The sequence below is a fragment of the Cynocephalus volans genome, chromosome 6, assembly GCF_027409185.1.
Source record: "Cynocephalus volans isolate mCynVol1 chromosome 6, mCynVol1.pri, whole genome shotgun sequence".
In the NCBI taxonomy this organism is placed as follows: domain Eukaryota; kingdom Metazoa; phylum Chordata; class Mammalia; order Dermoptera; family Cynocephalidae; genus Cynocephalus; species Cynocephalus volans.
In genome coordinates, this window is record NC_084465.1 from 138,659,560 (window position 1) to 138,671,620 (window position 12,061).

A 12,061-nucleotide genomic window follows, 5' to 3' on the forward strand; every position below is an offset into this window, starting at 1 on the left:
ACTACATTTGTAGGTTGGCTTTCTATTGCTAAGAAAATTATTGTCAACTATCTATTTATTTGTCCACTTACTGTTTTTTGTCAGTGTGGATTCATGAGTTCTTATTTTATTTAATATATTATAATCCATTACTGTTATTTATTTAGTTTTCAGATTATCTAAGATTTGATTATAAGAGGACCTTTAAACTGACCTCTATGTCTCTTTAACAAATCCCATCATTCTTTGAGCATTTTCTGCCTTTCTGGACAATGAGTTCATCTTATTTTTATCCTGTCCATTCAAATCTCTGGAATTAACTATTTTTCCAGAAGTCCCGTTTTTTTTTTTTTTTGTTTGCTTGTTTATTGGAAGAACAGGATATACAGGCAAAACATAGGCTTGAGAATATTAATGTAAACCTCCAAGTCTTGTCTGCACATACTGGACATTCCCTGGTAGAGAGTAATATGTAAGCTTCATAAGTGAGGTGCGTGGACACATCATTTACACAGGTGAGGCCAACTCAGTCTTGGAGCATCTCCATTTATACTCAGTTTCATAGCTTATGTGTTATTTTCCAGGAATCCACATCTGAGGAATAAATTCACAAATTCCAAAACTGTTTACCAAGAGCAGTTTTAGACCAGAGCTATCTTGCTAGAGTACCGTTAGTTTTTTTTGCCAAGAAGTCTGTGTTTAGCATATTTGCAACAAGATTAAACTTGAATTATCTGCCTTATTTTCCCCAATAAAGAGAGAAGAACAGACTGTAGGCCAGCTGCTTGACTATTTCTTTCCCAATAGTTTGATTGCAACTTTACTATTTTATACTAGAATTTTCCTGGCTATTCTTTTTTATTTTTCTAAACAAATTTTATTTATTGATTGATTTATTTATATGGCATACATTGCCATATATTTATTTATTATTTTATTTTTATTAGCATATCCATTTTACAGATCATACTTATTCTTTATGCTTCTTATCCAATCTCTCCCCTTCCCCCTGCCTCTTGACCTCTTTCCTCTTCCCTTCCCCTCTCTCTAATGACCAAAAATTTGTTCTCTCCATCTGACTGATTAACTGTTCCTCTGTTGGTTTGTTGCCCAGATGATCTGCCCAGTACTAAGACAGGTGTGATCAAGTCCTCCCCTATTTTCATAAATCAGATACTTCTTCTATTTCTCTGGAGTGTGCTTTGTGGAGAGAGAGGAACTGTTCTTTCTTTTTTTTTTTTTTCTTCTTTTGGTCTTCACTTGTTCCTCTCCTTGTGTCATGCAGTTGAGAGTCTGGTGTGCCATCTACATGGTGGCTGTGACGCTGCTATAGAAACTAGCTGCTTTTGCATCAGCAGTGGCAGTTGCAGTGGCTATGGTGGGCTACCTGCATGAAAATTGTGTTTTTGGTGTACTCTTTACCTGGTTGCGGCTGGATTCAGCTTCCCCAGCTCCATGCCTCAGGACCCCAGCAGTGGCAGCAGCTTGCCTAGCTGTGGCTGTGTTAAATAAATTTTAGATAAACATCGTTTCTTTCAAAAGTACTGTTCACTTTTTATTGGAAATACGTTAAACTTATACACCAATTTTGGAAGAACTGTCCTTTTTTATGATAGGTGAGAATTCTTACCAAAACAGTTTAAACATATATTTTTGTGTATATATGCATGTGTGTGTTTAATAACCTGAAAGCATCCAAATAATCTAATGGATTGAATTTAAAATTTAAAATGTATTAGTTGGTTTACATTGAGTTTAAAAAAATAGTTTTAGACAAAACAATTACTACAACTTACTTCAGGGTTTTCACAAGTAAAATAAGACTCATTTGCCTGGCATATTTTGTGGCTGAGATTAATGATCTAAAATATGCTTTTGTTTTTTCAGAATGAGATTTAGTATTAATAGATGAAAAATTAGAAAGCAGTATTAAAATTTTGTGAGTAATCATCAAATAATTAAAATAATGATATATGATCCTCATTTTTGGGTGTGAATGAATAAAATAACATTAAATGTTGCATTAATATGTTAATTGAGCACATTTTTCCTTAGTAATTTGTATATAGTGTGAGATGCATACAAAGTAGATTTATTTTCTGTACATTCTTTTCAATATCTTTCAAAAATGATTTTTATAAATGGTTAGAAATTATATTTTCTTGACTTTGGTAGTATGCCAAATTAACTTAAATTTTGTAGACCAAGAGTTTGAGGATATTTTTGCTAGCAACATATTACTTTTTCTATGACTCTTGGAAACTCTATTTTGTTTTAAAAAAATGAATTTAATTAAAAAAAAAGATAATGAAACCATGATAAATTATCTTCACTTTTAACAGTTCAGACCTTCACAGTTTTTATGAATAATTTTGGATGTATAAATTGTAATTTTTAAAAATAATATTGTGAAATAAAATTAATCATCCATGTCAGTTATTTTAAAATGTGTAATTATCCTTCTCTTCTTGATTATCATCAGTTCCTGTCTTCATGGCTTTTTTTGCATCATTCTAATAGAAGAGACATGATAGTCTGTGGAAACAAATCTGTATTCTCCTTTAGAGTGAGGATACAGTGCTGATGACAATTTGTTTATGGCAAGGCTGTTGGGCAGGGAGCTCTTACTGGCACAGTCCACTTGTATTACCCATCTGTACTGGTACAATTAGATGGCCTCAAATTGCAACATTACTTATCCACTGAAACCATCAGATGAGAAAGACCATTTTCAAAACACTATCTTAGAAAGTAATTCCATAGTTTTTTATTCAACCACATGAAATATTATTTAATACATAAAATATCAATTGTTAACTGCTGCCAGATTTTTAAATAGCCAATTTAGTTGAGTTTTTAATTAAATGGTTCCCAGATACCTTAGGACCTAACTGACAGATATTCATGCACACCTTTACTGAACCAAGCTTGCAAGGTACTCTATGGGTAGAATACTGTACCTTCATAGTACAAAACAAAGACATCTAATGAAAAATGACTCAGCTCTTCTCTTAGGGATGTCATGTTAGTATTAAAGTTTTTAAAAATCCTTGGGAAAATTCTACATGTTTAAAATTTATCAAGACAAATATTTCAACACCTTTTGCTTGATTTATGTCTGCAGGTACTCACCAAGAAAGGCAACGTTACTTCTAAATTGTGGGCTCAAACTGGACAGCAAGGCACACAGTGGAAGAGAGTAGAAGTATTTTTAGGCATTCATGAACACACACAGGTATGTAATCCAAGTAATGTGATGAAGGAGTCTTATGGAATTTTTTTCCTTTTACCCTAATTTATTCTCTCCAATCATAGTCTTGTTTCCCTGTCTTGTCTTTGATGTGTTGTGGGAATGCACAGACATGGCACTTAACACTTCATATTGACATTTTCCATGAGGAGCTTATAATTCCAGAGTGTCCTAATTTCTCCCAATTAGGTAATCATACTTCTAAGCACATTTAATTTGAATGACAACCTTCCTTCACTCTCCAATCAGCTTCCCACATGTAAGGAACACCTCCTTCTATTTTGCAAATGTATTCTTAGAGATTGCAGAGTAATTAAATTATTCTAAACTTGGTTTAAAAGACAGTCTTCTGAAAGAACACTATATTGTTGAACCTTATAATAGGTAATAAAATGACAATTCAAAAATATTTGAGGGAGGCAAAATATCATGTGATGGTGTATTCATTTTCATGTAGATTACAGTCACGTTAAGAGAATAAGACCTATGCATATCTAATAGTTAAAGAAAACTACAAGTAGTATATTGATTAAAATGTTTAAACTGAAAATAATTACATGCTAAAATATTTGGCATGGATTTTATTTTTTATGGATTATCAAGAAAGCAAGAGCTTCATGGGCTGTGGTTTTATTGGAATTGTCTTGGATGATAAGGCTTAGTTATTAAGATTTGTTAAAATTTAGTTAAGCAGAGTGAGAACCCGGAGTTATTTACGTAGCAGAACATTTCCTTCTTAGTCTTAACTCCTGGGATTTAATTCCATGAATTTGGAACCATTTCTCTCTAGGTAGAAGGGATGGGATCCTTGCTAAATACTTCATTCACACTCTTCTATATGTGCAGCAGGGGTAGCCAAGTCGGCTGTGAATGTTGAATAAACATATCGATGATCACATGCTTTCTCTGAAAGATCAGCCGCTCTCTACTCCAGTGGAAGCACAGCTGGATACAGCTGTATAAAAGCATTGGTACAGCATTACGCCCAAACTCTCAGAATGATAAGTGTAATATATCCCATATATTTTTAGCTTTTCACTGGAATCCAGTTTTCTTATGGATCATTTGTAAAAAATTTAGGATATGATTAAGAAGTAAGTCCAACCTGAAGAAGTAAATACTGGACAACATTTTAGTAGTCTTTCACAATGTGAAATGTATTATTAGAAGGATTCCAACTGTTTAACCACTGAGGTCTTTAAAATGAGGCAAGGAGAATCCTCACAAAGAACCTGTAGAAGGTTCTGCTGCTGCCAGACATAGGCTCCTACCCCAGGCAATGAATTCTTAACTGGCTCTGTGCACACAAAATATTTGTATACTAAAATCATGTTCAAAATAACATTAAGGGGGATTTTAGCAAGAGGAATACATTATTAATATAGCCTTTCTGAAATTCTAATTTTTGACATACAGTAATCCCTCTTATCCATGGGGCTATGTTCCATGACTCCCAGTGGCTGCCCAAAACCGTAGGTAGTTCTGAACATTCTTGCTGTCAATCAGAACACATTTCTGTTCCTGTCCTTGACCTGCAGTTTTAATGCCTTTCTCATCTTAACTAAGCACTTACCACACATTGTGGCCATAACTTTTGCAGTTTGAGGTGCAGCAGCAAAACTAGCATGAGTTTCTCCTTCCTTCTTCACAATTGCATGGCTGGGCAATTTGTTTTTACCGTAGATCTCAGCAATCTCAGCATGTGCTTTTTCTTTCCTTATTAAGTCAAAAAATTTCACCTTTTCACTTAAAGGAAGCACTTTATGGCTTCTCTTTGACATATCCAAATTGTCAGCATCACTACTCTTACGTTTAGGGGCCATTATGAAGTAAAATCAGGGTTCCTTGAACACAAGTACTGTGATGCTGGGACAATCAATCTGATAACTGAGACAGCTACTAGTAAGTGACTCCATGGATGGGCAGTGTAGACAGTGTGGATCCACTGGACAAAGGGATGAGTGCCAGAATAGGACAGTATGAGATTTCATCATGCTACTCACAACAGCACACAATTAAAGTTTAGAAATGGTTTATTTCTGAAAATTTCCATATAACATTTTCAGACCTTGGTTGACGATGGGTAACTGAAACTACAAAAAGCAAACCCACCAGTAAGGGAGGAAAACTGTACTGAAATTTGATTGAAGAGAAGTGAACCCATGTTGTTTGAATCTAAAATCTGGATATTAATGGCTTCTGAACATTTGATGTTTCATGTAATCCACTTATTCCTGTAGTAAAAACTTACTGAGCACCGACTATACGTACTGGTGATATAGTGATGAGTCAGGTACAATGTTCATGATTCTTCCATTATTAAAATATCATTCTTGTTGGCCTCAGAAAGATGAGTTCTCTGACCCTTGGTAAAAGTATAAACTATTTTTTAGAAATTGTATGCTGAAGCAACACTGGGAAGTTTATAGAGTTTTATTTGGGAACTCAAAATTTAAACAAAACCTTTAATTATAATTATTTTTATAATCAGATCAATCACACACATAACAGTTACTAAGTGCTAAGTACTATTCTATGCATTTAAAAAGTATTTATTCATTTAGTTTTCACAATAACACTATAAGGTACAAACTATAGTTATCTCCATTTTATAGATTAGAACTCAGAATTACTTAGAAGTTAGGTAACATGCCCTAGTTATGTAAATGCAAAAGGGCAAGGACAGACTTTAAACAGAGGCAAGATTTCCCACAAGTTACCATCCAACTGCTGTGCTATATTGTTTCCTATATTTTACAAAAATAATGAACTCTGACTTTACCTGAAAAACATGCATCATAGTTGCTCTTTTTTTAAGAATATTTTATCACATTCAATATTAAAGTCTATGGAATTCCAACGAACATGGTATTAAGCATTGAGATGTAAACGATGATTTGGTCATTTGGGCATGACAGGCAACTGAGATTCTATCTATAGGACAGCGGATAAACAAATTAATGGTAAAACACTCACTGAGTTATATGATTTCTTATTCACAGAGCATGGCATCACATATTTAAATGTTTACGTTATTCACATAATAGGGTATTATCTTCATTTTGCGTGTCAATGTTTTTCCAGGGCTCAATTTCCCTGGCAAGAAAGTTGTAATTCTTAATATTCTTCCTAGTTTCATCTTTTGTTAAAAATTGGTTATGAATATTCATGAGATACAAAGCTGATTCCCCCCCCATGCCCTAATCACTTCCAAGCTATTTATCTTTCAAATTTATTTATTTTTCCAGCTTATCTGCCATGAAGAATAATCCATTCCTTTTATGTAAATTTAAATTTTGATAATGTAACAAGCATGATTCAATCATTCTATCCTCTCATCTTAAGAGGAAAACACAAAGATTCACCCAATGATATAACGGCATACCACATCTTAAGGAAAAATTGTAATTACTTCTTTCAAACAAAATAATTGTTCAGAATTAGTTAAAAGGTGTTCAGGAGATACATAACAGTAAAGATTTTGTATAAAATTACTAAGGTAAATCTGTACTTCTTGTTAACTCATCTCTAATTGTTCTAAATTTTCTTTGAAACAGATGAATATTTCTTATGTTGACGTGCATATTTAGCTGCAGTGAAATTTAATAAGAACAGTGGATTAATTTTACAAAGAAATCCGCAACAATATGACTTTTTATGTTTTGTGAAAGTGTTCATTGTTATTCCAAGAAGTGGTAATGTTACACTTGTTGACAATGGAATTTCTGAAAACTTTAGGAACTCCTTTTGTTATTTTTCATCACTTATGATTCTCCTGAAGTCTATAAAAGTGGGAAATTTGTGTCAAACAAAATGACAAATGAGGATTCCTTTCACCATATTATTAATTAAAAGCACTTCAATATCAAACATGTGGCCAATTAAAAAAAAATCTCATGGTATTGAGGCTTGATATCTTTTAGCTTTCAAATAGTTGGGGTGGACAGGTCCACAAAAATGGCAAGAATCAAGCAAAATAGAGGATGTATTTGTATGTTCTCTCTCTTGGTCCTTTATGTCACCTGATTGACCTTTTATTTCCATGTGTGGTGAGGCTCTAAGAAATGAGCAGGTCTTGTTTTGGATCTGAGAGCTGGCAGAGGCTGGGTTGCAAGCTGGGTTGGAAACTCCTGCCAACATTGTAGGGCCCATTTCCTAAAAATCTATACATGAGACTGAGGTTGCTGTTCATGTATTCTTACGTACTAAGGATGGCATAAATCTTAGATGACATTCAAGTTTCCTGGGTCACTTTCCTTATACAGGCATTTTTTATTAGATTCAAGCTAGATATGCTTGATATTTAGTTTTTGCCCAAGTTTTGGACTTCTAGATTGAAAGCTCAACTGTAAATAACTTCTCCCCCTCCCCCATTTTTTTTCCCTCCAGATTGTCTTCAGGGCAAAACGTGGTGTCAGTTACATGGGAGATGTAGCAGTGGATGATATTTCCTTTCAAGATTGTCCCCCTTTACTTAGCCCAGACAGAAAGTGCACTGCTGAAGAATTCACATGTGCTAACAAGCACTGCATTGCCAAGGACAAGCTTTGTGATTTTGTGGATGATTGTGCTGATAATTCAGATGAGAGTCCTTTCATCTGCAGTAAGTGAAAAGGTTTTGTTTCCTTACTTTTGCCTTTCTCTCCCACAACCTTACGCAACGTGATGCGTTCATTGTTGAAATATACAGAATATGTATATCTCAGTACCATAGGCAGGAAAGGCAACTTAAATATTTCAATAAATTCCTTTCTCTCTCTCAATAATTTATAACCATAATTTAAAACTAGTCCATGGCTTTTTGTGTATGTGAATTAACTGGAGATAAATTGGATAATTGAAAAACAGATGTCTTTAAAGACAGAATGGACACAAGTATTTACCATATGAAAGACATTTTTTTTTGGAAAAAAGACAAGCAAAACATCCATCAAAGTCAGTTCATGAGGCGTTGGCAAGACATTATGCTTTGATGCATAACAGACGGTCGTCATTCCTTTGTGTAAATTATCAGATGTGATAAGTTGTGAAAAAACAAAAAAATTCATACCCTGATCATATATAAAATAGACAATGTGATCTCTCAAAGGAAATATATATCAGCTATGTTATTTCATTGGAAGAGACCACCTCATAATAAACAGCACCAATTAAAATATCCTTAGATAAATGGGCCATATGTGTTCATTTGGGTAAGCCTGAAAAATTGTGCAACACAGTCCAACTGTTGCCTCATTTCATTGCAAATGAAGTGAATATAAGTTGTCAAGATGAAGGTTGACAAATTATTACACTATTACTTTTATTAATTTCCGAGCTAGAATTTTACAGTTTGATGTTACTTGCTTCTTGAAACCAAACCTGAAATATCAAAAACAACTGTAGTAAGAGCTCATGTTTATACAGAACTTTTTACATTCAGAGTCTTTTTATTTACTAACCTCCACTTGATCTTCACAGAAGTCTTGAGAAGTAAGCGAGACAGATATTATTAGTGCAATCAATACATGAATCTACCTAGAAGAGTAAAGATTTTGTCAGAGCTCATAAAACTAGGACTGATGGAGTTGGTCCGAAAACTCAAGTACTTTAATTTATGATACAATGTCTGTGTAAAACTCAATCATTAAAAAAAAGGTAGTTGTAAAAGTCCTTTTTATATCACATAACTACATATTCCCTCAATTGTTGATTATTTTTTGTAATATCCATTTTTATCATATCTGAACCAAGCAAAAAGATTTGGCTAATCTTCAATTCTGTACTTATTCATATTTATCTTTACCTTATGAATATTTTTGCTACGTTTTTGTTATCTTCTGTATCAAAAGCTTGTGTAGTTTCTTATTGCCATTTTAGTTTGAATATCACACAAATCTATCAGGTTGTCACTTAAGTAGAGCACATATAATGCTTTCTGAATTGTATGTGCAATGTCACAAATGTATCTCTTTCCAAGAGATTTAATTTATTGTAATTTTTCAGAACTTACAGTATCGATTTATTTCTGGCTAAATTTTTCTTGAACTCTTCAAATTTAGGCTCTAAAGTCATGAATATTTCTAGGAATTCTCTATCTGTATTTGGGAAAGGATGCTGATATATGAGGGTTCTTCAAAAAGTTTGTGGAAAAATTGAATTAAAAGGTAATACGAATCCTTCCATGTATTTTTTAAAGACCCCCTCATACTAAGGGGATCAGAAAATATTGACAATGTACTGTCTTGGTAGTTCTTTTGTATGAAACAGAGAGGTAAAATTAATCATAAGCCTTTGGAGAGTAAGTTGTACCAGAAGGTGCTTTTGAGAAAACTGACTACAAATCCCTTTGTCTAAAATTTAAGTGAGTGTATTCATATCCATAATACCAGATCAAGAAAGCTGAATTAGTTCCAGATACTGAAAAGGGGGAAAAAACTTTTTCATCTTCCAAGATAAACAAATAAACAAAAAAGTTAGAATAATCCTGAGTTTGGCATTGGTTCTCATTATACGAGAATGATTTCTTTTTACATAATATTGCTTATTTTAAAAAAATTCAACTGTATTCCAGGTCTGCAAGTCTTAAATATTATGTTTTAATTAATGCAATGCTAGAATCTGCTACAGGAATTGTGAGTGGTGTTATTATCTTGCATATGCTGTAAACTTCGATGCTCTAATTAGACCCAGAAGAATAGGAACAAAATTAATGGGATCACCATAGCAACTGATTTCAGAAATTTGGCAGGCAACCAATCAAGTATTTGGGCTTAGACTCCACTGAGTTTGTTTTTTTGTTTTGTTTTGAAAATTCTAAGTAAAGATTGAACATATATCATAACTCTTAGAAAACTTTTAAAATATGATTAGGTAGAAATGCACCATGTGGGGATAGCAGAAAGAATGAAAGAAATCAACTTTTTAAAAAGGCATAGTCTGACTCTGATGGAGAAGAAAATAATTCCTTGTAATACGAAAGTCCATGCTACTTTTATTTTCTGTAGATCAGTGTAGATTCTGAAAGTAAAATCTACCAAAAAACACAGAAATTTTGTTTATTGCTTTATAATTTGAATAATATAGTCAACGAAAGTTATTTGAGTATCTAAGAAACCTAAAATCTTATTCGAACATAATTCTGCCATTGATATAGATAGAGGCTCCTTTGCAAAACAACCATATTTTTTGTTTCTGGATATTTTCTAATTAGCATGTTTGTTGTTGATAAACAATTCAGACTATTTCAGGCATTCTAAAAATAATTTACTTCTGCACTGTGATAAGTAAATATGTAGGGTATTTGATCGACATAATTACTAATCTGAACCTAATGGGCATATGTAACACACTAATACTTAATAACACATTAGTAATTAATGTAACCAATTGCAGATACCTATTCTTTTCAAGCACACACTATATAACATTTACTAAAAAAAAAACAAAAAATGTTATATTTTCAAACTTAAAGCAAATTTCAATAATTCTTGATGAATTAAAGTGACATAGAGTATGCCTTTTGAATGAGGCTGGAAATCAATCATGAGACAGTGTGTAGAAAATCCCTTTTGCTTAGGAGAAAAATAAGCCATACCTTATCACAATAAAATTAGAAAATGTTTTGAGCCAAAAAGTAATAAAAAGAATGCATGACCAAGCCTGTGGGATCTCGCTAAGCTAGAACATAGAGAAAAATTTATTGCCTTAAGCAATTATAGGAGGGTACTTCAAAAAGTTAATGGAAAAATGACAATTGAAAAATAATATGAATCTGTCCATGAACTTTTGAAGTACCTTGTGTTAGAATCTAATCAGCTAATAGTTCAGATTAATGAAATAGTACACAATCGAGATCGAGAGGATTAATAGTCCAATACATTTTTCAAAAATCTTCTCTATTTTCAAGAGAAATAGGAAAACAGAAATATCAAATTAATTTAATACATATTTATTGAGCAGTTATTATACTCTCATGTCGGGCAATGTTTGAGACATTGTTATACATCATTAAGTGAAATAGAGAAAAAAAATATTCTTCATGAGCATATTTTTTTTGTGTTAAACAGTCACACACACAAATAGATATTACTTCTCTATTATATGCAGTTCAATATTCTTATCAGAATTTGTGCTCATTTGTAGCAAAGATGAACTTGACTGTAGAGTGCCCTGTGGGTGGGCCATGCTATACCAATATTTATTATTCTGGGTACTGAAAACCACTGACTTAGGTAATTACTTCATTCTTAGTCAAAAATCATTTAAAATCTAGGCAAGCATTGTGTAATTAACACTCAAGTTACCTGACATATTGGTACCAGATTTCCTTTTCATTTATTTATGTGTTAAACATTGGGTACCTCCAATATAAGTTGTCCTGGAGCAAAGAAACAAACAAACAAAAACAAGAAATGACTTGAATAATTGTGGTGCTCCTTGTATAGTAAAAGAGTTAGGTACTTAATTATTCACATTTTGAGCAAAAGTTAGAATAAGTGCAAAGTACTTTTGGAGGGTAGAAGGGAAGATAATTTAGTCCTATAGAAATCCTAATCCTGTTGGCTTTCATAAAAGTAATACATCATCACCTTGAAAACAACCAGTGTGTTTTCAGAGACTTTATTAACCACGAACTGTGAATAGCTTTTGTTTTCTTTGGGAGATTATGTTAGAAAGTAGGTCAGGTATCGTAATGTTAATAAGCCAGGCTTCCCCTGAAGGATCAGCTGTGCTAAGTTTCAGGAATTCACAATTGCAGGCTGCAGCTGACCAACTGGGGCTCAGAAAGCATTCACTGCCTTTCCAAAATTATCGACAGTGGTCCCTGCTCTCCCTAACACGGTGTTTGAA

General features: G+C 33.1%; 1 protein-coding gene across 1 annotated transcript in view; it reads left to right on the forward strand.

Moving 5' to 3' along the window:
• The window catches only part of MALRD1 (MAM and LDL receptor class A domain containing 1), a 632,630-nt gene that overhangs the window by 249,558 nt on the left and 371,011 nt on the right, over positions 1 to 12,061 (forward strand). The window contains exons 23-24 of the mRNA XM_063101139.1: positions 3,104 to 3,214; positions 7,619 to 7,832. Of these exons, the coding sequence (XP_062957209.1) occupies positions 3,104 to 3,214; positions 7,619 to 7,832 (325 nt within the window). The remainder of the gene's footprint in view (positions 1 to 3,103; positions 3,215 to 7,618; positions 7,833 to 12,061) is intronic.